This window comes from Hippoglossus stenolepis, chromosome 15, assembly GCF_022539355.2.
Source record: "Hippoglossus stenolepis isolate QCI-W04-F060 chromosome 15, HSTE1.2, whole genome shotgun sequence".
NCBI classification, from domain to species: Eukaryota; Metazoa; Chordata; class Actinopteri; order Pleuronectiformes; family Pleuronectidae; genus Hippoglossus; species Hippoglossus stenolepis.
This window is the reverse complement of record NC_061497.1, coordinates 16,728,559-16,756,548: the sequence shown is the minus strand read 5'-3', so window position 1 is coordinate 16,756,548 and position 27,990 is coordinate 16,728,559. Positions and strand designations below refer to the sequence as shown.

At 42.5% G+C, this 27,990-nt stretch overlaps 1 protein-coding gene across 2 annotated transcripts in view; it reads right to left on the bottom strand.

The window, feature by feature from the left end:
• The window catches only part of shroom1 (shroom family member 1), a 32,585-nt gene continuing 4,595 nt past the window's right edge, over positions 1-27,990 (bottom strand). Inside the window, exons 1-9 of one of the 2 annotated variants that reach the window (XM_035178824.2) lie at positions 14,056-14,285; positions 8,673-11,602; positions 8,387-8,573; positions 8,117-8,169; positions 7,058-7,711; positions 6,312-6,911; positions 5,204-5,312; positions 4,359-4,631; positions 1-2,680 (exon numbers count right to left, since the gene is read on the bottom strand). In XM_035178824.2, coding sequence (XP_035034715.1) covers positions 2,426-2,680; positions 4,359-4,631; positions 5,204-5,312; positions 6,312-6,911; positions 7,058-7,711; positions 8,117-8,169; positions 8,387-8,573; positions 8,673-11,380 — 4,839 coding nt within the window. In that variant the 5' untranslated portion in view covers positions 11,381-11,602; positions 14,056-14,285 and the 3' untranslated portion in view covers positions 1-2,425. Of the gene's footprint in view, positions 2,681-4,358; positions 4,632-5,203; positions 5,313-6,311; positions 6,912-7,057; positions 7,712-8,116; positions 8,170-8,386; positions 8,574-8,672; positions 11,603-14,055; positions 14,286-27,990 lie in introns of those variants that run through there. The other variant, XM_035178823.2, reaches the window with a different exon arrangement.

Here is a 27,990-nt window from a genome sequence, read left to right as displayed (position 1 = left end):
TCAGAGGGAGAGCTTAATTTATTCACAATATTACAAACATCATGGAATTTACAACTCCACACAGGCACAAAAACACAACTCACACTCTCAACAGAAAACAGGAGTGAAATTTAGCAGAACAAACATGGATTTAGAAATGTCTCTGCTGTCGTCCCACCAGCTGGGACTCACTGAAATATGTCTTTCCTTGTTGGGTTTTAAACAGATTCTGTTCATATCAATGTCACACGCCTGCAGCATTCGAAACAAAATCCCCCCCAACTAAAGTATAATCCTACTTCCAAAAAAAACAGCCACCTTTTCTGCTACCTGAGCTGTTGTCAAATGTTTGCTGCACATGCACCAACAACTAAAACAAATGAGTATTTATCCATGTGCTGCTCCTTGTGGGAGTATTTTTCCTCGCAGTCTTCGCCTTCTCCAAAATGTTGGTCTTTTGCATACTTTAGGAATTCCAGCTCGCTGCAGGGAACAACACAAGAGTCTTTTCTAAACCCTCGGCCCTGCGTCAGCACAAAGGCCAAAACAAACATACATTTGTAAAGCTAACTGAGGGACACAGGCGTAAATCTCCACAGAAATGTTTCAGGGGCAGGGGGGGTGAAACCGTTTAGCTAAAAACATGATAATATTTCTCAGGGTAGAGGAGTTTCCTCTTTTGGAGGAAAACTGGCTTTTTAGTTGTCCACTTGTTCGACGTTTTTTGTTGTTAGTCAATAAATATACACAACTGTCAACCCATTCACTGGATCACTTAAATATTCTGATAATCTTATGACTTCATAGGAGTTTTGTTGAAAACTAACGCAGCAAACACAGAGAAGTTCTGTCTTTTCTGTTCTGACAACCAGACAAAATTCATGAATTCAAATACACACACACACACACACACACACACACACACACACACACACACACACACACACACACACACACACACACACACACACACACACACACACACACACACACACACACACACACACACACACACACACACACACACACACACACACACACACACACACACGTGTCTGGTCGAGGAATCAATACAAAAGAAATTAAATACAGCCATCAAACACTAATTACAAATATCAATGAGGAAGTACAGATGCTGTTCAAAGATGTGAGATTCTTGTGGGGAAAGTGATTTGTGTTTTCAGGCGGTCAAGAAGAGCTTTTTAATTACTAATGTGTTTAAATAAACGTAAAGGTTCGATGTGTCTACTTGGGGCTACGCTGTGGAGGTAGTGAATAAAGAATCTGTTTAAGACACCTGACGTGAAGATTGTGGACTTTCCGCTTATTAAAAAAGTAATTTCAAGTATCACGTGTCACTTCTGCGACAAAGACGTTGATATCATCGTTGCTTAGTTACAAACGGCTTTGAAGAGGTTCAGTACCTCAGTACGAGGAAGTAGCTCCAGCATGAAATCATCAAAACTTAATAACGTGAAGTAAGAAATTAACCAGAAACGAATTTGAACTCAATCCTTATTGTTGCCGTGTGTGCTCATGTACCTTTTTTTAATAAAACATACGGTAAATTCCTATTTAAAATTCATGACAAAACAAACAGAATAAGTAAAATAACAAATTAAAAAAGTCATTTAACTGGATGGAGTAAGGCTTTCACTTGAAATTACTTTTGAAAAGAAAACTGATTTGAAGAAATGTGCATTTATGTATCATTACAAAGTGCTTTTTTTTCATTTCGCCTTTTTTGGTTTTTAGTGCCTTAATTTGAAACATAAAAAAATAAGAACATTAAGATGATATCTTCTACATCTATTGTACATTTTACTGACACGACACAGTACGTCGCCCCCCTCAGGCCACTCTCTTTCACTGAAGCCCTATACAATCTTAAAGCTTATAACAGGTTTCCACGGGTGCAGATTCAGGGCTGGAGCACTACCATCATCCTAATGAAAACACGAGGAGGACAGTTACTGAATAGCTAACAGGGGACGCAAAGTTTCCACACAGCAGCTCTAATGGAAAACGCTCCACAGCAACAGCAAGGCACACAGAGAAACAGAAAACAGGCGTTCTGTTTAAAGTCAAAGGAAACGAGTACAACGAGTCCTCCGATGCAGATTGTGTAGACTGAGAGGGACGTTGGGCGGAAAAGTGGGTGAGCCTCCTGGGCGCCCGCGGGGGGAGAAAGGCATCGAGCTTCAGTCTCAACAGTCTTTAATGCTCCTCTCATGTAGAGCCTGTGGGTGTGAGAGGAGAGCTGAACTACATGATCATTTCCCCTGCTCTCTTCTTTTAAAAGGACAAAAGAAAGTCATGACAGGGTGTGAAGGGTTAGGGATATCAGCTCCCACATTTATAATCCATGTATATGTGGCACAGATAAAAGTTCTGCACTTCCTATTTCAAGGCAAGTAAAGAACGAGAGGAGAAATCTTCAGCTCCCTCAAAGGTGGAGGCTGTTGGAGAGCGCCTCCAGCTGCTCCTCTCCCAGCCTCTGCTTCTCCTCCAGGTCCTTCTGCTGGATGAGCAGCGAGGCCTTGGTCTGGACAAACCGCCGGTAGTCCTGCAGCTGCTCGGCCGACAGCTGGCGCGACAGGAAGGTGGAGACCAGGTTCTCTCGGCGGTCCAGGTTATCCTTCAGATCTTTGGCATCCTCCCTCTGTTTGCACAGCAGACGGTGGCGACTGTCCATAGATTGCTGGAGTGGAGAGATGAGGAGAGAGGAAAACTATAAATCATCCCTGAGCTTAAATTATACTATTATTATATTACACTGGGGACAAAGACATACGTTAGATCTCACTGCTTACAAGTAGTTGTCTATAATATTTCAAATATTATTTGTATCCTGCTTTTACAAGGACAGAGTATGAAGATATCTAAGAAAATAGCTTTATTTTCAACCACAAGTGTCAGATTTGCTTTTTTAACTGAAAGCTGATATGTCACTCAAGCTGTAAAAGTTGTCCGATCATGTTTCAAACAGCCACAGGTCAGAAGGTGCAGTCTTTCCTTGTGTCAACAGAGGGCAGGGTAGATATAAATGCCATCGAAACCAGGCTGCAGTTTCGGTGAGTCAGTGTAAATACCAGTGTTGCTGATAACAGCAGGAAAACAAATGAGCCCTGTAACAAGCCCTCAGTACGCAACACGTTCAGCCGGGCTTTTACAGATGGACAAACCAACAAAGAGCCCTTTCAGGGGTAAATCTAGAAATCGAAGGCATCCATGCAAAACTAAATTGATGCTGAAAAATACTGGGATTCAGACTCAAATGGGATAATCAGAGATAATCACACTCACGACGATGTGTGAGGAAGAATAACAGACCTTAATGACTGACAGCAAAAATGATTTTGTCTATATACTAAACCATTTAGAAACAAACTGCAATAAATGAATAATGGTCTCCAATTGTCTGATAAATCTTCAGGCTCAAACACAGATAAGCTAATAATGGCCAATTAAACTCAGATAAACCTGACAACGTGTTTTGAATTCCACACGGCAGGAAAACCTTGACTCCATTAAAGTCACCCTTCAACTTTTCCCAAGTGGCCTGTTTGCAGTTCTAAAGTAAACAGAAGGAGAGAATATCTGAGGGCATGGGAGCAGCCGCGCACTTCCAACACTCATGATTGTTTTTCAGCAGAGCGTAATGAGCCGCACTCACTGTATCATATTATTCCACCAGGAGCACTCGCGGGCAGAACGCTTTTACCCTCATACATCAGCGTTTACGTGCAAACAGCTTCAGGCATAAGAGGCAGGACCATAAACAGGCAGGGTCATAATCTACAGAGCCTGTGGTGGTGCATTAGAATCAGTAGGTGACCTTTAACCCCAAATATCAGTCAAAGTATGTTTCACATTCAGTCACAATCTGTGTGTTTGTACTGTGATAGACATTAACAGCTTGTGTGATATGAGCTGAGAATAATCAGTGTTTTTGAGGACTGGCTGCTTAAGTTGTGACAAGGATTATGTCAATTTATTGTTCTTGAGCAGAATCTGAGGTTTTGGAAGGTCATTGAATGCAACAATTAACTATTAGGCTTATCCTTTAACAGTCCTAACCCCTTTGGACTGTGGGAGGAAGCCAGAGAAAACCCACACAGACACGGGGAGCACATGCAAACTCCACACAGAAAGGCCTCGGGATTCGAACCGACAACATTCTGCGAGGCGACAGTGCTAACCACTGCACCACTGTGCAACTTGATCAAATATTAAAGCATTAAATTATTCGAGGTGAGTTTAAGTTCTTACGAGCTATTTCTCATTGCATACACAAATAAAAAGGAGAAAAAAAAATTCCAACAGACCATGAACTCTACTTGAACCCTTAAAAAAAAAAAAGATGACCGGTCCCTCACCTTCTCCTCAGCATCTGTGTGCTGGTCCACGGTGCTCAGGGCATTCTGCACCCTGGCCAGCCGGGCCGAGAGGCACAACAGCAGGCTCACCACCCTCTCCAGGTCTCCTATGAACAGGTTGTACCTCTCCAGCTCCACGGGCAGACAGCGCTCACGGACCAGCACCTCCAGCGTCTCCCCACAGGCCGTGTTCTCCTGGATCTCTGCCTGGAGGGCGCCGCGTGTCTCTTCCAGCGAACGCAGACGCTCCTCAATACAAGACACTATTAGATGCTGTGAATTCAAGCAGAGAGGAAGACGTGTGAGGGATTTTCAGGCAATGGTGCTATAACACATTGATAAATATAAATTCTAAATCATCATTTTAGATTCCAGGCAAACGATTTAAAATATTTACTTAACATTTGCTGTTCAGGACAGTCAGGAAAAAGGAGGAGATGATTTGCTAAGCCAAACATTGGACAAGTGGGAGACAGTGATAAGAGGCAGCCGGTACGTCATGTGATAAGAGACACAGCTATCTCTGCTTGAAAAGAGTCCACTTAAGGCCAAATAGCATCCAGATGGTATGAGCCAGGTTTGTGTAAAAAAAAATAACAGTGTAGTTTAATGTTTTGTTAGTCCTGCTGCCCTGTTTGATTTGTCGTCGTCTTTACTGTGCCTGCAGCAGAGCAGAGACTATTGTACAGTATATTGCCTCTTATTAGCAAAAATACACACTAATGTTTTGTGAAACAATACTCCTTCTCTGCCATAAGAAACTGATAAAGGATTTCATTGTTAAAAAGTGTAAAATATACAAATGTGTGGCTACCACCCAGGGTTTTTGCATAAATTATAATTACCTTCTTCTCAGTGATGTCAGTTTTGCTCGGCAGGTCTGCACCCTGAGGTTTGAGGTCGTCAGAAGCAGAAAGACAATCGGACGATTCAGCTCCTTTGACCACTTCAGCACTGGAAAAACAAAGACATGTTTAGGTCAGAATAACTTTCAGGTACTCCGATGTAGAACCCGACCGATTTATCGTTTGGTCGATAAATATTGGCTGATGTGAGCCTTTCACAGACATATCGGTATCTGCATTTAATATAAAATAATATATTAATATATAAACTTTTATTTTACAGAATAAAACATGCACAAATTCTATATATTTGATTGTATTTATATTTTCTTTTATGTATCGTGAGTTAGAATAAAATCTATGGTCAACTAAAATATCAAGCCTCAATTACAACTATTCGTCATGAGGGTTTAATAACAACATATTTTGGAATCATTGCCAAATTATTTCAGTATCAGAAACTTTGTTCTTCCCAAACATCAGTAACAGTCAGGCTCTACTTACTGTTACAACAAATAATTCCTGTCATCACAATACATAACATGCTCAAAGGTAGTTCTTGTTTCGCCTGCGCCACATATACAGTCGTACCTTCACACGCAATGGACTTTGAGCGAGACCCAGGTGGTATTTACTCATGCATTTGCACATTCTTCGTGTATCTGAAGTATGCTTACACTGGCAGAAATCTGAGTGCTTGTACAGCAGCAAGCAGATATCCAGGTCTGTCTGCACATGTGATTCAACCAAAAGGTAACACAGCACTGCTGGAGCTCTGGACATTAAACTAAGAGTCCTAATCGACTGCACAGCACCAAGTCAACTATAACATAGTTTGAAAGGTGTGAATGAAATTTGTTATTATTTCCATCTACATATATGTGTATAAACAGAACAAGATAAGGGAGATAAATGTTGCTTTGGGAAATTTATAAAGCAAAGTTTAGTTATCTTCAATTTCCATCAAGTAAATATACGTCCTTTCAGGTTTCAGTGGTTTGTCCTCTTCTCTAAATCAGGCAGTAAAATGCTCTCAACAGACCACTCAGAGTTTATGTACAGTATGACTGCCACCGCTGCTGTAATATTCCAGGACATTAACATTTACCTCTCTGCAGCTCCCCTCTGCTCTTGTTTCTTTTTGTAGTGCTCCTCCATCAGAAGCGTGTCCTCCGACAGCAGCTGCTCCATCAGCATCAACGCTGTCTTACGATTGGTGAGTGGGTAGAGCACCCTGGCCAGAGACTGGTCGGCGTTGACCACTGCTACTGCAAGCTCCTCCCACCGTGGTTTCTTACTGGGCTCCTCCAGGCTCTTCATCTCTCCCTCCGGCGCTCCCCTCTCCTCCAGCTCCCGGTTTTCTCCTGACTTCTCATCCTCCGTTTCTGTATTTTTCTCCTCTTCCGTCCGCTGAGTGACGTCGGCATCGGAGACGGAGGCGCAGGGAGACACAGAGGTCTCGCTTGTCTGCATTTGAGGAGCCGAGCAGGTGGACTCGTCCTCAAAAACGCTGTCTGTCAGCAGCACATCCTGGACTTCCTCTTTGATCTCTTCCTCTGGAGGCAGGATCCACAGCGACGGATCCGTGGTGACGCCACAGCTCAGAGACACTTCGTGATTTGAATGGGGTGTTGGGGTGTCACTGCTTGGTTCATCCACTGACTCCTCTCTCTCTGATCCAGTCACAGAAGGAGAAGTCCTGACTCGACTGGAAGTGAAACAAATTACGATTAAGAATCACATAAGAGCAAAATCATATTTGCAGAATCACAAACACGTGGCAAAGTTCATTTTAGCCTAGTGAGTTGCATGAAGGTTGAAGGTTGTCTGCAGTGATATGGGGTTTAATCTTACCTGTAGCCAGGTTTGTTTTCACAAGGAACCTTTGTCTGGGTAGGGGTGGACGAGGTGGATTTGATCTCCCCCTCTCTGGTCTCTAAACCTCTGGGAGAAGGTGGATTAGATGAAGTCTCGCTGGGCGGTCTGATGGACCTGAACTCATCTGTGACCGGGTCGGGAGATCTTGGAGATCCAGAGTGAACCCTGACCCTGGAAGAGGAGCAGGATGCTGGGGAGGTGGATCTACTCGAGTTGCTTGTTACTAATGTTGCGTTCTCCCCTGATTCTGAGCTCTGATTCATCGGGGACCTTTTCTGGGTTTGGTTTTGCATCTGTCCCTGAGTGTTCTTCTGACCAATAATCTCTGGTTCTTTTCCTGCCTGCTCTGTTAGATATTGTTTCTTCCTCCCGCTTTCCAATCGCTGGGCTTCTCTGACTTCAGCAATAAACGAAAAACTCCTCTTGTCTACTTCTGGGCCTCCGGGTCCAGTCGATTGTCTCCACAGTTGATCCAGCTGCTCAGAACTTTTACTCAAGGCGTAGGGTCTTGCTAATTTTAAAGCCCCAAGCTCTTCCATGGACTTCCCCCTCTGTGCAACCACACGGGCATACGGCTGGCTCTCTGAGACGGGCTTTACTGAGGGATTCTCAGTGGTATTTTTCTGTGGACTGAAATAGACATAAATTGTCAAATGTGAAGAATACAACATGGACTCATACACACTATGATTAATTCAGAACAGGAAAACCTTAGAAACGGGCACATTTCTCTCATATATTCCTTGAGGGTAAAAACAAATACAAATATACATTCCAACAAATCCCATAGTTTTGAGAAATAGAACAACTACTTAAAGATGTTTGAGTCAATGATTCTTCTGTTGGAGCTCGTGCATAAATCTTTTGAGAGGAATGCTGCTTTGCTGGAGCAGGTGGGTGTTGAATTTCCATTGCCACAATGAATCAAGCTGAGATTTATAGTCTGTGCCACAGTGCACACATCACTGACCTAATACTCTTCTGACCTAAAACCACTAAAGAATTTCCCAACATGTCTGCAGCACTGGTACATACCTACAGGTTTCCATAGTATTAACTGGTAATGGATCCTTGTCGTAGTTGTGTGCCTGCAGAATCAGAGGAGGAACAAAAAGGTACATGTTTAAGTTACATGTTTAAGATTTTCCTCTGAGCTCAATAGCAGATAATGTGGAAGCCAAACATGGGTCAGAAATATCTTTGTTTGCTTGATTAAATAATTCTCACATCAATGTCATTTAGGAAAGCGATTAAAGGTTAAGGTTTATTTTTGACCAATATCTACAACTGTCTGGAAATGCATACCTGAAATGCATGTGGTGTGGATGTTGATCTGTTCCTGCAGAAACTCAGAGGATCTGGCTGGTCCAAGAGACTCTCTACTGAGGCAGACCTCCCCTGATATGGACCTTGACTCTCCCTCCATCTTGGCTGATTCGACTGGACAGTGTATTGGCCTGAACAAGACTGTGCTGAGAAGAACTGTGCATACCTGGTTTAACGAAAATCAAAACAGAATAGTCAAAATGTGTGATCTAATGCAAACAAAAAAAACTGCATTAAAAGGGAATTATTGCTCTGTCTTTCCTACCTTGCAGAGCTGGTGGAGGAATCAAGGATGCGGCCTGCAGAGTGGGGTCTGTGGAGCTTCTTCTTCGTATTTTTGACTTCATGATTTCCTGATAGAGGCCTGGGACCCCAGTCAAATGGTTTCTCTCCCAGTGAGTGCCTATGTCTGGACGAAGGTGGTAACTGAGGCGCTGGTTGCTGTGGCTCAGCCACTTTCTGGCCCGTCTTACGCTCCATGTACTCCACCAGGGCCTTTTGTTGCAGATGTTTAAGGTTTGTCTTTGAGGTGCTGGAGGCTGAAAGTGCTCGACCTCTTGTCTCAAACATCTTCCTACGTGCTGCAACCAGCCCCAGCTCTCCTTGCTGCTCACGTTCCTCTTCTTCACATTCAGATACAAACACGTTGTCATTCTCGTTGCCGAAGGAGCGACACGCAGAGTGACTGGGGGCGGCGCCGAGCTGGTTGAGTTTCTCTGGTTCAGAGAAGAACATCTTCTTCTGCTCGGGAGTCAGTCGCTTCCTGTATCCGATGCGTCCCACCTGGGGCTGCGCTACATTTGCTGATCTCCCATTTTCCTCTTCAGTCTCCTTGTCAATCTCCTTCTGATTCTCACTGACCTCTTCCATCATGCTCCCTCGCTCCGTCTCCTCAGAGTTCACCGACGGAGTGAGTGTGTCTGTGGACGTCTCAGAGTCCTGTGATGGGGTGAAAGAGTGAATCACTGTCGGCCTCAGCTCAGGTTTTTGCCTGATGCGGTTTGGCCATGACAGCTGCAGGTCCCTCCGTTTAAATGAAGTCTCCCTCAAGACTTTAGACTGGGCGTCCTTCAGCCTCTCTTTGTAGTACTTTTTAAATGAGTCATCAAGAGTATTACAGGCAACAGAGATAATGTCTCCTCTGTCGTTCTTGCTCGTGTCACCTTGTGGAGGTCTCTCTTTGTTGTTTCCTAACATGTCTCCATGATCCGTTTTGTTTCGAATCTCCGCCTTGCCTTTTATAATGATATCAGCATCCTTTTTGGGCTGTAATGCTGCCCTGTTAGCTTCAGTGAGGTGATAGAGAAGCGGGGTCGTTTCTTTGTTTATCCTCTCGCTGGCTACATCCCCCAAAGGCTGCCGTTTACCTCTCTTTGCCTGTTCCTCTCTCTTATGATTGGGCTGTTCATTGCTTATTAATGAGGTTCCCTCCTTCATTTGCGTTACTGAATGTGGTAGGCAGTTTCTGTCAGGTCCACAGTAGAATATAGGGTTGTTGGCAGTGTGGCGTCCGATATCTCGACTCTGGATCATTTCGATTTCTTCTAAGGCATCAAGGCTTTGTGAGGACTGCGTTGAGATGAAAGATGGTCTGTGATTCTCCTGATCCTGACTCCTGGAAGACAGGTCTTTGCCCTGGGACACAGAAGTGAAAACCTCGCCCTCATCTGGAATCGTACCGCTGGATGTGCGAGAACTCTCTTGGAGAGGTCTAAACAAATTATCCATAGTGCTGTGGCTTCTTTCGTTCTCTCTTATCCGGTGCTTCTCCACCACAGTAGAGCTCTCACTCCCAGCATCAGATCCGCACACAGATGATGAATTTGTCCTCATCCCAGAATCAGACAGCTTACACACTCCTGTGACAAAGTAGAACTGACCCTTGTGTTGGATGCTGCTGTTGATGAAACTCTGACCAGCGTTCCAGGGGCTGTCGGCTCTGGTCGGCTCTGACCCGAGCCAATCATGAGCTGAGTGCGCCCTTCTGCGCTGACACTCCAAAATGCTACTGCTTCCACTGGACTTGTGTTTATCTCCATTGCATCCACCACTGGCTGAGAGCTGTCTGAGTTTCAGGTGCTCAGATTGGCTGGTGCCTCGGGGGGGTGATCCACTAAGGATGTATTTTGATTTCTGCTGCTCAGACGCAGCATTGTTATCCACAATGAAAGGGTATTCTGGGTTCAATGGAGCCCTGGTCTGATCGTGAGACTGTCGGTGTGTGCGGTAACCTGATGGTTGCTGGGCCTGAGGTTGCTGGCGTTCAGAGCCCCTCCAAACTGAATACACTGGGTCAGAATTGAAGCTCGAGTTGCCTGTATCTGTGTTAGGCTTCTCAGGGCTTCGGGCGTTCAGACCATGGAGTCGATTGTAGCATCGGGGCTGTTGTTGAGGCTGTGGTTGAAACTCAGTACCGTGGTGGTGGACCCTGCTGTTCTCCAAGTTTTTTGTGGCTATGAAACTATCCAGGCGTGCTGGGACTGGAGGAGGGTGGACAGGAGGGTAAGAACTTTGGGAAGGAGCCCCCAAAGGCACCTCCTGTTTAGAGAGTACTTTGTTGTTGTTGTTATGGAAACTGACATTGCCATTGTGGTGGTTTACATTGGGGCTGGTGTTGTTGCGATAGTGCTGAGAGATAGCTTCCACAGAGCGATAGAGCTGGTCCATGGTCTTTGAATCAGACTGCACAACCTGTGTGGGGTGGTAGATGGACTTTACATACTTGAGATCAGCATAGTGGCTGAAGGAGCTGGACTGCAGGTCGTCTGGTAGGAAGGGTGAAGGGTAGTCTGGGGCAGTGGACCCACCAGAGAAGGAGCTGTAGGCGGAGTCTCCTTTGCCGTGTTGGTGGTGGGCGAGCTGTTCGACGATGCTGCTGTTGGACTTGGCTGGGGAGAGCCGGCTGACGGGCAGGCTCAGAGTATGCAGGTCCACGTTGCTCATTCTCTCAAAGTGGAAGTTGTAGGAATCCATGGAGGACCGGGGCAGACGGCAAGAAGGAAAGGGCAGGGTCCGCGAATATGTCGTGCGTGTATGTGCGCTGATGCATGTGTGTGCCTTGTGGGTGAAACTGAGGGAAATTATCACCAACACATTTGCACCAGGTTGTCAGTCACACTTGTCGCTAATTATGTCATTTTCCTGCCTCCTTTTGGTTTTATTCAAAGCCTCTTGGGATAGTCTGCTCAGTAGATCCTGAAGGAGAAAACACAAACAAAGCACAGACGGGTTATCAGCCTGAAAACCTAAACCTGGACTCAAACTACAAACAAATAACTGCTCAAGAGTGAAATGGTTTCACAAAATATGTGTTCAAACAGCATTTGAGGGGGGAAAAGGACGTTTTAGTGCATGACCAATACTCAATATACCACATGGTTTTGACACAATCACACTTTGTTTGCATTAAATTGTCAGGTTGGCACTTCCACTTGGTTAATGGCACACTCATGTATACTCCCAAACCTTATCTACACTGAATGCATGGCTGCATCAGGTACCTTAAAGTGAAAAGGTTTTTTCGCAGGGAGTTTCCAGCTGAAACTATTAAGGTGCCAGAAGACAGTAATTCACCAGTGTGGAATCTTATCCTGGCATTTCTAGGTCAAATTCCTTGAGTGCAAATTTTTTGATCCATTTATTATAAGTTGTTAAGAAAAAAATATATACACCACTTCACAAAAAAAATGAAGAACTAAGATTTCAAATATGTCTTCTTCATTCGTTTGGTATTTAAACTTCTTGATCAACACAATTCACATTTTTGTAATTAAAAGCCAACATTTTTTACAGCTTTAAAGTTGTCAGACTGGATGATTTAGTGCAAAACAATGTTTGACAAGTCTGTGTCAAAATAGCAATTTAAACCCAATGAATGTAAGGAATTTTAAGTATAAACCCCTTGTACTGCAATAAATACTCCTGTCGGCTTTAAACACCATCACCTCCTCTTATATTATAAAGTCAACACTAAAATCTTCATGTGAGCAAGATATAAAGTTTTATGTCCTTTTTTCTGTTTCATGGCTGACACAGTTTACTGCGGCTCGGTTTTGTAGGTCAGTTCAGTTTACCACCTGCTGAAGGAGTCTGTCGTTTTGCATCAACGAGGGCTCTAATTAAGGGCCTTGAGGTTCCTGGTGCACGTTGCAGCGCACACATGGAAAAATGTCAGGAATTCCATATGGATCTACAGAAATATGTGAAGATTAGTCATGTGACAGATGTATAATGCCTTGTTATACAGCCCTGCTCATTATTCTTGGGCTATTTAAATAGTTTAAATAATAGTATTATTTGTCCTTAAATGCAACAAGGAAAGATTTAACTTTCTTTTAACTATACTAGCAATAATTATGTTGTCCTTTGCATATGAACCTATTTATGTCCAACCTAGACACAGTCAAGCAAATAAAACAGATGAAATATTTGCAGATAACACATGATCAATAATCTTTGGGTCTTTGAAATGGATTTGCTGAAGAACTCATACAATACATGGCATTCATTTAGACTGGGATACATGGATACATCTTTTAATGACCAGAAACTAGTTAACACCAGGACGGATTTCAGTCCAAAGCTGATCTCTTCATAAGAATAAAAGCAGATTCTTCCTAATTCACTGTAAAAATACAATATCTTTAATAGATTTCAGGTATAAAATTCCCGTGGTCCGGTAATACATGGAGACCTATCATCATCCGTTATCCTGAAAACTCCAGTCATCTCCAATGAGCCCCACCAGGTTAATGACAGGTTCAGGTTTTTACTTTGGACTAATGACGGGCCAAATAACCTCTCTCTGCCTTGACCTGCATACCTTTCATTGTCATCAAGCTGAAGCTACATACCTGTCATGCACACAGGAAGGTCAGTGTTGCCAATAAAACAAAGACGATCCAACCAGTTCATCAACTCTGCCACCACAGTATGAACACTGGGCCTCACCATTGATGGGAAAGTACAAGAAATATTGTCCACATTGTGCCTCTTTTCCTTTTTGTTTTTTACCAACTAATAACAACTCTTGCCATCAAATACAAAAATCCTCTAGTGTACAACTACTTAGCAAATTAAACCGACAACTGAAGACTCCCAATACTTATTGCCAAGTTTGTTGGCTGAGCTGAAAAACCTGAATCAAAGATGATCCTAGGTGGTCGTTTTGCATACGCACAAAACCCACCTCCCAAGAGCCTTTCAAACTACAGTATTAAGGGGGATTCCATGTGTTTATGAAGGTTCTTCTGATCTGTGGTGTGTCCCAGTGTGTCTGTGTGTGTGTGTGGTTTCCAGCCCTCCTCTTCCCTCTGCGAAAAGAGAGGGGCTCTCAAACAGGGGAGCGCTCAAGTGGAAGTGATGGAGGGGACAGGCAGTGACAAAATGTACAGAGGGGAGGGAGGGAAGAAGGGAGGGAGGGTGAGGCAGAGGGTGACCGGCCCAGACAAATACCCTCACACGCAAACCACAACAAGAGACAAGAGAAGTGAACAATGACAGCAGGAAAGCTGAACACAAAGTTGGGAGACTGGATCAACAGTCACACCAGCAAGGCAGACTGGAAACCACTTAGTAATCAGTGATCAGACTGGTTTGCTTGAAAGGTTACGAACTTTAAGTAAAGAGCAAGCAAAGAAAAAACTCACCCAAACTTTGAGGCTAAGCTGTTGACCTTCCTAAGTTCCATCTGAGACAGAAATACGTTTTCCAAGTTTCAACCTCAGTAAAGTTTATCCAAATGATTTCCCCCCTTGTTTCTCGTTCAGAACATCTTTCTTCCTCTGAAGAGGGGACCAGACGAAGTAACCAGGAGAGCCTGATATTAGAGGGAAGACTTCCAGTGAGTCCCTTCTCCCCCCACTAAGACCCAAGGCTGCATAGCGGGACCCGCTGATTGGCCAGCCTATGACGTCCGGCTCTCTGATGCACAATGAGCGCAGCGGAGGGAATATTTCACTGCTGCAGATAGCTGCTAGTGCTGCCGGCAGCCTGAACAACACACACACAGAGAGAGAGAGAGAGAGAGAGAGAGAGAGAGAGAGAGAGAGAGAGAGAGAGAGAGAGAGAGAGAGAGAGAGAGAGAGAAAAAAAAGAGGCCTCGCATTCCTGGCTGGCTTCAAAGACGGAGCAGAGCCCAGGCGCCATTCATTCCCAAGGCCCTGAGCCCGGCACATGGAGACTGGCCAAGGCAGGAGGGAGAACAGGGGAGGGGGAAGCGGTGGTGGGAGAGATGACCTCCCAGCCTCCACCCAAAAAAATAAGACCAACATCCCCACCATCACACCAATTTTCCCTTTTCTCTCTTATTTGTAACACCTATTAATCTCCCTAATTCATAAAGAATATACTAATCAATAACAGACAGCAGAAAATTATCATAATTACTACCGGAGTCAGGCCGAGTTAATTAATGGCGTAATTTAATTTAGAAACCTTGGGTTTGATTCATGCACTTGTTGCCACACCAGTGATCGCTGGTCTCTTTCAAATATTCTGAAAATGAAACCTATTCACTGCACATACACGAGCAAAGTTAAAATGAGAATGACGATTTACTGTGCTGTTAATACCAACACTAATTCCACAGCAATTAGCCAATGCCATAAAACCTAAAAACACACCGTAAAACGCTGATCTGTCTATCGCTTGGGTCAAAACACGCTCTTAATGACACCATTAGCTTTTCATTAGACAAAGGCCCTCTCTGCCTTCTCTATTGTTTTCTATTGTGGCTGGCAGTGCTGGTGCTCAGCTATGCACTCGTTTTTGTTACTGTTAGCAGCACAGTGTCGGACAAAGTGGAGCAAAGAGCTGCGTCCAGATTTATGTTGTTGTTGTTGTTATTGGTTTCACTGCTGCTGTTACCGTCTCCGTGTCATAGACAGATTCTTATGAGACTGAGGCCGAAAAAAGTATTTAAACCACATGACGTGCTAAACTCAAGGAAATCTCTGCTTATTCATATACAGGCTACATTCACATTGCTATGTTTTAGCTTTAAACACATCACTGTTGCTGCATTTACACTGCTGGCCCTGTTTTAGTTTGAAAATGCATTGTCATATGGACGAGCAAACACTGAGACGTTTGGAAATGATGATGCAGTCACCAGCACTCACTTTGTGGTTGGTTGTTATCGGTCACAAATCGACTGCCAGCGGTTAAATAAATCACTACTCTTAAATTTCCCCGTTCTTAGATTTTGCTGCAACTAAGCAATCAACTGCAGAGAAGATAATCTGCTTCCTGTTTACACTGGTATGCACATGCCCAGTGTGCGGGAATGGTTAAGGGATATGTGTAACGCATTACTATGTAATAAATGAATATTTAACGATCCGTATTCGGATGGATGAAGCCACAGTCACCGACAACCAGAGAGTTGTATTGTATTCAGCCTGACACATTAAGAAAATGTGTAGGCCTAGTTTAACATGCGCCACCATCAAGTTGAATACAAGCTGGACCCGTTACGTTTGTTTCTTTTATGTTTCACAACAGGGGTCAACAAACAAACAAGAAAGGATAAGCTCATGACCACTTTCTGCCTGGTAACTCAGCTAAAAACTCTAATCAGAGAGTTAGCTGTAAGAACTGTAAGAATTTAAAGAGCATATATATCTTTTTTTAAACTGCAACGTGGTCAGGGACAGGGTCAGGCAAGGACACTGTGTCTTATTAAATTAGATTGTGTTTATTAAAACCAGTGAATGAGAAAGAGAGAGAGGGAACACAGAGTGAGTCTGATTGAGAGAGAGAGAGAGAGAGAGAGAGAGAGAGAGAGAGAGAGAGAGAGAGAGAGAGAGAGAGAGAGAGAGAGGAATGAAGGATGGGGGGGGGTGTTAAATTCTTTAAGATTTTTTCCTTTGTCTTTCATTGGTGATTATGTGTTCCCACATGACCTTCGCCATGCAGCCACGAGACTGGACCACCAGGCACCTGAGAGGCAGAGGCCAAATGACAGATAGAGAATGAGAGGGAGACAGACGACAAAAAGAACCAACATGTCGAAAAAGATAAGAAACATGGAGGACAAAGAGGAAAAAAAAGAGATGAGCCAGGAATTTGAGGAGTTATAGTCGGTAGTCAGCCAACCAACTAGCAGACCAAAACCTATAATCTTGTTAGCCCTGCTGGCCCTTCTGCGTCTGCTGACAAAGATGATGATGATGGGCCGACGGACCCCTGACTGAGGAGCTGAATGGATTGGTCCTCAAAAATGTACTGTAAGCACTGTTGCTCTCAATCAGGGACTTTCACTGGTGAGACAATTACAAGACAATCTTGCTGCACACATTTTAAAATGTCTAAGTAGGTGTAATTAATACGATTACTAATGAAGGCTGCATACCATTAGAACAGTAGGACCGGTTTCACAAATAGAATCAGGCCGGCCATAATTTTTTGTTCTCAGAGTTTCACAAAAATGAATTTAATTATCACCAAACCCCCAGGCCAACTCAGAAATACGTGCCACGTTTCCATGGTAACAACTAATGACACCTGCTTACCAGTGGTCTCGAAATGAAAAGATCGGATCATGTGTCGTAACTGTTGACTGATGAGTTAGCAGACAAACTGAGAACACAAACCGATTTCTTTTACCCAGAATTCATAGCGAATCAGACTGAAGCGATCAACAACACAAGTTTGTACATCAGATGAATTCAGACTTCTGATTATTACATTCATAGTCTTTGTGATAGTTTACTGAGCCATGATTAACATTATTATTTGCATCTATGATTTTTCTGCAAGAAGTAAAAATGTCTAAAATGTGATTGTATTTTCTGCTGTCTCCAGAAAATACTGTTTAAAGCCTCTAACACACAAACCAAATCAGTTTTGCTGTATAGCCCTTTTCTGTATTCTTACACAGGCACGATGGAACATTTTACGAGGAGGCTGTTACGGGAAATCTCCAAAGTTCAGTGCATATCTCAAAGCAACTCATGTCAGTCAAAGTGTACATTTTTGTCCCTTAGACAACTACAGCTTATTCCAATGTGATTATTCTTTATTGTATTTTGTTAAATGTATTCGTAGGTTGGCACTGTCATTGGAGCAATCCAAAGAAGAAGAAGCTCTTTTTGGACTGTATGCAGACCCCATTACCCACAACTCCTACTGCCTAATATTGGGGTAACATTTTAACTGTAACCTAAATTGTTGCCTTAAAGGACGGAGTAGTCACTATGTCTTAAAAACAGACATGTCACATGACAGTGATGTAACACAAGGACCAGCATCAGAGCTTTGACTACACACGCAACAAAAACAAAAACAAATACATGCATACAGTAGATCACAGTCACTCTTACTTACATGATTGAAGCTACCATGGGATTAAAATTGTTCCACTGACCTTTTGGTCCACGGAGGCCTTCACGTGAACATGTGCTAGTAAACTCTTAAATCACTCGCAGTGTAAAGTAGACATATTGCTTTACCCTCCATCCTCCACCACTGAGCAAACCGTAACCGGAGGCCGGAGAAACCTAACACAAGACACCAGAAACGTTAACCTGGTTTCTTCTAATCAGAAATCTGTGAGGATAAAACAGATGGAGGAGGCATCAGAGCAGCAACAATGCTCAGCTATGACTTAACTTCTGGGATCCAGTCTCCCACAGGACCTCAAAGACATCATTCCCATTGTGTCCGATCAAACAGAAATAGAGAGGAAGCCGTTTTTGAAAAGGTGGAAGTGGTCGGGTGTCGATTACTGACATGGAAAAGCATCTAGTAGCGGGAAAGGGAAAGCCGTGTTGTTGTGCAGTGTAATCACCAACGCCTGCAGGGCAGTTTCTCTCGTCTGTGCATGTGCGTCAAACTGAAAAAAGACGAGAGATTAATCTGTGTCCATGTGGAGAAAGAAACTGTGGCTCTATGTTGCTGAGCAGTTCTCAGACCAGCATCTAAAATCTCTATCTGACCAAGACAAGCTGTCAAACTCAAATAAGCTCTGCATTTCTGCACTGATCTGACCTCAATACTTGACAATATTAATGCTACTCAATTTAGTGTTGATGTTTCCACCAAAACTTGCATAAATCTGAAGAAACTTGTTGTCACCACTGAATATTGAATGCACACACACAAGTGCAAGGTCAAAAAGCCTATATATTAATAATAATATTCTGCGTTCTGTATCTTGCCTGGTCAACCATTAACCAGGAACTGGTTAACCAGGAATCGCTGGTGGCAGCAGTAGGTTTCAAAATGAACTCTGCAAATGATAAACTTCTTATTACCTTCGAGTGGCTTCTGAGAAGACAATTACTTTTGTATTAAGGACCCCCCAGGGGGCTGCAATATGATCTAGTCATGGTGAGTTTAACAGGATACTGTAGAAATTCCTCCGCACTAGAATAGAACAAGCTATGGGGCATTTTTTGTGTGTGTGTGTTTGGTCTAAAAATGGGCCGTGCAAAATCATCCTTAGTGCACCATATTGTTTTCACTCTTTGGTATGCGTGTTAAAACCACAGAACATATTAACTGGGGTCAAAGTCAGATGTGGAATGATTATAAAAAGGGCAATCACAGTTGCCATTGGACAACCAGGAGCCAAACTGAACGCTGTCCAAGTGCCATCTCACACACTTTTTTATACCTGACATAAAAAGTCATGCAACAAATGAGAGAAACATCCATCCACTTGTGCAGAAGCAAATAAAACTTTCTTGATGCAAGACGGTAACTATTGATGTCAATGTCAAGACGACCCGGGCCTAAGTAACGTCCGAGGGCTTAAGATTAACAAGTTTCACTGGATAAAATCAGTCACAGCATCTGATCTCTACAAAAGTAGGAGATTACCTTATTTAGATTGTATGTGTGGTACAACAATGAAGAGAAAAGAGGACTAGGATGAGGAATGTATAAGTAGGTGAAAAAAACAGAAAGTGAGAAAGAAGAGACTTGGCCCTGCAGGAAGCTGTGGACAAACACCGCAGGAAGAAAAAAAAAATGACCCACTTCCTGTTCAAAAGGTGGGGAAAGTCTCCATGACTTCACCATAATGGGAAAAATGCTGTCCTTAAAGAAAAGCAACAACAGCTATTGTTATTGTGTTCCCAGTGTTTTCTATAGGACAACACTCTGTCTCTCAACAGTCCCTAAAGACAGTAAGAAGTGGAAGCGGAACCATTCATATGGAGCTCAGTTCGGTCTCGACACTTAATTCAATCCCTGTTTTTCTTTGGACAACATCTGTCCAACAAACTTTGCAAACAAGGATTAAGACTTATACTGACCACTGAGTCAAATTCATCCTCCCTAGCAGCTAGCTCAGCCTGTGTCAGCTCCTGTCAGTAGTCGTCTCTGTCCTGCCAGGCTGCGGCAACCATCTCTGTCTTGTTATACAATGAGCCGTGGTCCGACCAGCTGACCACAGACATAACAGATGCAGGAATTCACCCACGGTGGCCCCTGAGCTGGTACTGCGACAGCGATGACACACTGCGTGACTTCACCATGAGCACATGAGATTTATCACTGGAGCAAAAGACTTGTCACAGAGACACTGACCTCACTGTTGTGTCAAGATAACCAATCATTAATTAATCCAAACAGAACTAAGAGAGGTTCAGCATTTTGTTCATGATGTGAGAGAAGACCAAAGGAGGACGAATGGCATTTAATTAATTAAATCTATGTGTTTCATAAAATGAAGAAATAATTCTGAGGAAATCTTTCTGCAAATGAACAGCAGAGAACAACGAAATCTTTGTACGAAATCTATACATTAGCCCCTAACGAGTATTTACTGCACTATTCATGGAATGTAGTAATGCTGGTCAAATCGGATGCAAAATCTATTTACGGACTTATCACACACTATACAGCGCGGTGTCGCATAAAGGTCATACGATATGACCTGGTTCTATTCTGCTGCTCTTGTTTGTCATGGTAAGAAATAGTGTTAATAAAGAGGAAGTCAACTGGCATGAAAGGACCTTTGTTAGGAGTCCTTCTGAAAAAAATTAACGCAGTGCAGAAAATCAATATAATGGAAAGACAATTTGAATATGTAAACAACATATACACCTTAACAAATAGACCTTGTATTTGATGAGTTACTTGTTGGTGTACTCTCTTTTTTTAAATCTCCCTCACACTTCTTCTTCTGTACTGATACAGAGATATTGCAGTGGCAACTATCACAACATTAACTTTGTTTTTTACTGTCCACTACTATGCAGAGGAAAATGCAAATGTTCAGTCACACTACAAGCTGGTTAAAGTTGTCACTTATCCAGCCAAACATCTCAACAAGGACTAGATGGATTAAACTAGCAAAAGTGGATTTGGACACTTCTTAAATACACATAAACCTTCCATCTGACACCATGTGGTCTGACTGTTAGAATAGAGCCGTTAGTGTGTGTCCTCTTATCTTTCTGCTCCTTGAGAAAGAAGAGAAAGTCGCAGAAAGTGAAACTGTCTACAGGCAATTTCAACATCAAAGACGATATAAACCATACAGTAAAACAATCTGTACTGGGTAAGCATGACCAGGAGGCCACACACCTGACACTTTATAGCAGAACCACGTGGAAAGAAATGTGCTTGGTAAGCAGCTAGCACAGGTAAAGCAAAAAGGTTGTTATACTCAGTGAATAAATGGCCTTCGTTTTGACACCTTAAAAAGGGATAGTTCACTGAAAATGTCCTTTTTATCTACTCACCACTATGCGGATGGAGGGTTGGGTGAAGTGTTTTGTGGACTCAAACACTTCACCCACCCCTCCATTGGCATAGCGGTGAGTAGATGATGAGAACTATCCCTTTGAATATAAATATGTAAAGTGCTCTATTCAGCTAACACATCCGCACCGCTGGGCAAACAAAGAGTATTTATTTATCAGTTGGGTAAGCAGCAATGATGTAATAACATCTTTCGTCATTTAGTGTCACAACTGGACCGATAACAGTGCTTGTTCACACTATCTGCTGTTGTATTCTGCAGTATTTCTAACAAAATACGGGGATTTGAGCTGAAAACTTTGAGTACGCCGCTCTATTCAAATATCTCTTACATAAGTGACATTCATCGGTGCATCAGTCATCTACTGCCCTGTGCAGATGGCAGGTGAGTACACCTGATAAGAGCACAGCTTGTAGGACACTTCCCGGAATAGAACAAACAAAATGTGCACAGAGACGATCACAGGGATATAAACCTGCAAGATTACATGGAATAAAGTAACGTGGTAATTTGGGACTTTATTGCTTTCAATTGTGGACAATGTCCATCACAAGTCCAAAGTGTCATCTACTAAATTCTTATGTCTGACAAACAGTCCTAAAAGATACTCAATTTACTTTCATAGTGGAATAAGAAAACCAGAAAATATAAATGGCTGAGAACCTGAAGACCTTGATTTATCACTTTTAATTAATTGCCTGTCAATAGCCTGATCTACTAAATCAAAAATCCCTGAAGCTCTTATCTATAAGCTTATTTGGACAGAAACAAGCTCAAAAGGTATCAGTCCTGCTGAACTGTCAGTAAGTCACACTTTTCAATCCAATTTGAACATCTCTATTTTTCAGTTTTACCTTCTAAATGTTCATGTCATGTAAAGGAAAATCAGGCTTGGATAGTCATATTCAGTAAATGCCGATTGCTTAATATCATGACACTTTGTTGGATCATGAGGAAAGAGTTACAATTGAAATGCCTTTTGAATCAAGACATTACATAATTAATCCTGCAGTGAAGAAAGATGCCAGTGGAAGAAGTGCCAGGGTAATAACACGCCAGGGGCCAAACACATGATTTGCCTGTTGTGTTTAACAACGGCACCTCAGATGTAGTTGTTCCGACTCCACCGGGCCGTCTTCAGACAATCATTCCATCTAGCTGCAGCAGATGGAGATTCTTTGGCTATTGCCTTTGGGTTTTTCCAATATTGCACACCAATTTCTTTCATGGGAAAACCCACAAACCTGTATCCCCTATCCTTCTGCAGCCACACACAAATCCTGAGTCTCCACTTCAACACACTATCCTGTTCACTTTAAGAAACTCAGACTGCATAATGAGAACTGGGTGTTCCCCTCCTGTAATCGCCCGACCTCCTGGAGTGGCTAAAGTCAGGTTGCAGTACTAAATGACCGGCTGAGCTCCAGGACAACAGCATTCCTCGTCTGGCCTTACTGCTCCCCGAGACCCGTCTAATATGAGGCAATTACAGCCAGTGAATGGACAGTTGTAGACACCAGAAAGCAATTCGAGCTGTACACTAGTTTTGAAGGGGAAAACACACTCCTGCCTCCACTCCACTGCTATTTAACACACACTGCATGCTGAGATTCAGACATGAAGTCAAGTGACAGTACACAAACTCAGGCTACTTCCATAATAATATGTTTTCTTTTCAAAAAGAGCTTTAAAACGAAAACAATCTTTGGCCAAACAAGTACAGCTACTTATTAGCAATACACTCCGTCCATAATAACACACCTGAAAATGCACAACACGTAACTCTCGAGAACTAAACAAGAAGCAGATTGTCTTCTCTGCAGTTGGTTGCTTAGTTTCAGAAAACAGCCGGTTAAAAACTCCTGAGTAGTGTGGACGGCTGACGTAAACATAGCAACAACCATGCAAAACTAAAACCTAGTAGAGTGGATGTAGCACTGCTTTGGAGTTCCGCTCGGGTTGAAGGTAGATGGAGCTATGGTGGAAATCATGCAAGGTCACAGAGCTACACCCATGCACTAATTATGCCAAAGGGTCACACCGGTTTCTGATCATTTCATCCCCCTTTTTCTTTATCATTCTGACAGATTAGACCTCTTCTCAGCAGACTGGATGTTGTTGGTGTGGATGTTTACACACTGTACTTGGTTTTTTGTTGCACCATTATCTTTCTGATTGCGACACTGAGTTTTGAGCTTGTGTAATTTCTACCGCCACCAAACATGAACCTGAGCAGTACAGAACCAGAATAACTGCAAACACCTGTGTGGCTGTGCAGGGGTATTAAATTAAAAAATGTTCGGCACACTTCAACACCCATGTAAAAACGAACATAAGATTTGACCAATGGGTGAAGAGAATTTTAAATCATGTGTGCTTCCGTGAGGTCATTTTAATGGATAACCAGTAAAATAGCACATTTCCTACTTGCCCTAATTTAGCTGAATAGCCCTTCACAAGGTGCAGTAAACACACAGACGGTACAGAGTCTGACATGTGAGGTAAAGGCTCACTCATTCACACATGGAGCTCCTGCTGCTACACGGGCACGTTGGTGACATCATGTCTGGTAAGGAAGCAGAAGCAGCAGAACACAAAGAGAAATAGGAGGATAATAAAAGAAAGGTGTGAGAAACTGGGTCACCATTCACTATCTAATACGGCGTGATGAAAGCGAACAGACATCCCTGTAATCTCTCTTTTTATACCTGCCAGGATGCCTTAAGAAGCATGAAAAGAACAGTCCAGACACATATAGGCTGCCCTGTGGACACGCAGCAACAAGGAAACATTTGCTCAGTGTTGCACCACAGATCTGAATAGCTATTAACCCTCCAGGTAGACAAGAGACACAGTCTGAGTGTTAACTTCCCCTCTCTGACCCCAACGAGGCTGCTGATGAAGCTCAATCACTTAAACAAAACTCAAAATGTCCACTGAAGTTAAACAAATTAAACTGACAGACGGAAGAAAAATATTTGAAAGACACAAATAGAAAGAAATGTTTACTTTGCATTTATTTACCCAGGTTAGTTTCTTGTGAAACGTATCAGTAAAACACACACACACACATACACACACAACTGGAACAAATCACTGACAGTTTTCACTGGTAGGAGACCAGGTCAACTCCAAATCTGAGTCTGTATTTCTACACGTTTTTGCTTCTGTTCTGCGAGACTCTAAATTTGTATACCACTTTTCTAGTCTTATCAACCACTCAAAGTGCATTTATGCTCACAAATTCCTACAGCACTTCTATACACAGCACTTTCTTTTAGTCAGACACCATTCGTGCGCTGTCGTCAGGGGCAATTAAGGTTCAGTATTTTGCTCTAGGACACGTCAGACTGGATGAGCCGACAGTTGAACCAGCGGCCTTCTCTACCTCCTGAGCTACAGCCACCCACTTTACATATTAGGGCACCAGGAAAACAACAAGGCAGATGCTAATAAAGTTCTTTAACTAAAATAGCAAACACTGCACCCATGTGAGGCAGAATCTCATACAGAAAAATTCTAAAACTGCTAGCTGTTAAAATCTAGGTTTCTGATTTCACCAAACATGAGATAAATACTATATGAGGTGAAGTGGACTTTATTGGCCAAATCTGGCCAAAAATGTCATTTACTCAAGTTGATCCCTGACCAGATGTTATTACTTCATAAACATGTAATGCAATACGGCTTTTGTATTACCCATCATAAACAGTAAAGGTCTTGATTTTGGCCACACAAAAAAACATTTAGAAAGTTTGATAAGAGAAGCCAAACATCTGGCAAACCATTAATCCCCCTTCTGTCTCCTGTTTCGCACTTTCTCAATTTCCAAGTCAAGCCTACTGGGGGAATTTTCCTTGTAAAATAAACCTAGAATAAATTTGATTTAGTAGATAGCTTAGCGCTAGAAAAGCAAAACTGCGGTTTAAAGTGCAAAGGTCTCAGCTTTCAACAGGTTCCTCAATGGGGTTTTCCATTCACAGACACTGTACTAAACTGGCACTGCTGCATTTTTAAAAATCACAACAGTAATAAGCCTTGATTTTAATTTCTACTTCCTTCAGCCTTGTTGCAGACGGGAAAAAAAACCACAGCATCTGGCATGACAGCGTTGACAGCTTTTGACATTTAATTAATCTGTTCAAGGTGGATACCGAGTTAGCATTTAGCTTGTTTTGGCATTCCTCAGGCCATTATGAAGCAGATGATCAAGGTTTTTTTTCCTACGGTTTTCTCCAGGCTGATAAGTCTGAGTAATCCTGGGTAAGCGCTTTTCCCCTGAGAAGTTTGCTTTATGCTGCAAACAGCTTTAAAATGAAAATAACGTAACAATGAAAAAGAAAACTATTATTCTATCCTGGATACAGCAGTTCTTTATCTTGCGGCTCAATTGCGATATGGATTGCGTTATTTCACATTCATTCCACCTCAATGACAGAACACAGGTCGGAGCACAACTATTAGAACAAATGTGTCTTTAATGGTTTGATAATTACAGAGTCCCACCTACACCTCAGGCAATAGACTACAGGCTGCAGGGGATCTCCCATTATGCTGACGCCTCTGCCCGAATGGAACAGCCAGTGTTAACTTTTAATCGTCTTGCTTTTGAAACATATATAGTAACCGGATAGTGCTGATTGTCATGCTCAGGAGTCAAGTGATTTCTAATCTCTATTGTGTTTCCCTGCACCGCGTCTGCCACCGTGGTTAATTTTGGGGTCCTGGTCACAATGGGCTCTTTTTACTGCTGGCAGAGCAGGTTTCCTACTTCAGAGCAGGGGATGGCGGTTAGAGGAGAAGGGGTGGTGGTGGGGGTAAGGTGGCGCTTTGGGCTGTAAAACAAATCACACAGAGATTAAACTTCACCAGAAAACAGCGCAACACACTCTGGACTTTGTAACCTGGAAGGGAGAAATGTAGTGTGACGGCCTGAGGAGGAAGTGGTAAGATTTATTGACGAGGACCATTGCTCCTACTATTCCTGTGATATGATAAAATACACCCTTGTGTCCAATTCAGTATTTTTTCTTCCACTATTATTTTGCTTTTCCTACACTGCCCAGTTAAGCACGGCTGGTTGAGTAGGCTACATAAAAAAAAATTGTAAAACGTTTGTTTTACATTTTTCTTGTGGCTCATTCATGTCAGTTGGATTATAGGTCTCAAAGGTCCAATTTGGAATAAAACAGATTGCAAGTTAAATTACAGTTATTTGCAGACAAAATCTAAAACACATGGGTCCGAGCTTACTTTAGGGCAGCAGCTAATGTCAGTTTTCATTATTTCATTGATCTATTCATCTTAAGTCTATTCAATGTCAATAATAGCAAAACAAACACCCATAGCAACTTCTGAGAGACCAAGATGAAGTCTGGTCAACTCAACTCTTGGTCTCAAAACCATATACATTTAGTTAACAATGATATAAAACACAGGAAATCCACAAATCTCCTCACATACAACGAACTATCACTATTCATGTTTGAAAAATGATTCAAACAATAAATCAATTGTAAAAAATAACAGCCAAGAGGCAACAATATTAAAATAAGATGATTTCATAACCAGTTAAAACACTTATGTAGGGGCTTTCAGCTGTTTTATTTCAGTAACTCAGATAAAAAAAATAGTCCAAGTATAAGTGTGTCACAACGCAGGTGTCAAGGCCGCAGCTACCTCTGGACGCAAACACACACAAAGAAAAAGACATGTCTGACAGCTCTTTTATTAGTCAATATCACAGCCACATTACTGCGTCTGTGGGCAGCTCAAGTCTCAATGACAAGCCCTCACCCACACCTCTTCATCAGGGGCTATGAAACAGGAGACAGCCCTCCAGCAACACTAACACAGATTATTATGGCGGTCCAACACGCACGCACGCACGCAAATGTATCTGCCATTGTGGCTTTTGTTGCTCATGTTAGCTTTACAAATGATGAATCTGCCAGGTAGATACATCATGCGATATGAGCTTATTGCACATTTAATGATAAATGTATATAAAGATGGACGCCACGTCTCAACTTCCTCCTACTATCCAGAAATGAAGCCAAAATATCCAGGAGACGAACGCCACCATCTTGTGCATTTGGTGCCTGGGTCTGCGCAGTAGCGATTGGGGGATGGAGCTGCGGTAACAAGGTCCCTGCTGTGGACCCATCACAAGTCAGTTTCAGCTGTCAATCATGAGGTTTTGCCCCAATCACATCATCATAACAGTGTGATAAGGAATATCTAAAAATTTGATTTGACGGGTGCTTTGACTTTTTAGTTTGGTCCATGTCCCACCACTAACATGGAGGAGGCAGGGTTTTTGACCTGTCAGCCAATCAAGGTGATTTGGCTTCACTTTGGGCAGCAGTGATATCGTCCATCTTTATATACAATCTACTGATAAGTAACAAGAAAAAGCAGTACAGCAATATCAAACTAGGTTTCAGGTTGTTTGGAAACAGCCTTAATTATTTTTTAGAACGTTATTCTTATAAATAAAACAATTCTGCTGTATGTTAGTTCTTCATGTAATTAAATACTATTGGCTGATGTATAATAGTCTGAAATTGGAACTCCCAAGTATCAATATTAGTATCTGCCTCCAAAATCCAGTAGCAGTCTTATTTGAATGCAACAAGGCTTGTGCAAATCTCATATAAGGCAAGCTGAGGAATTTTGAACAGGAGCATCACTACAGAGCAGGATTTGTTTTTTGATGAATGGATGTGATGATTTCACTATTATTCCACTGATCAACAGGTGATGTACAGAGCAAATTCAACTGGACTTCAGGTAGGTTACGGACAAACTGACACCACACACACACATGCACGAATACCCACATGACACATGACACTGCCATGTCACA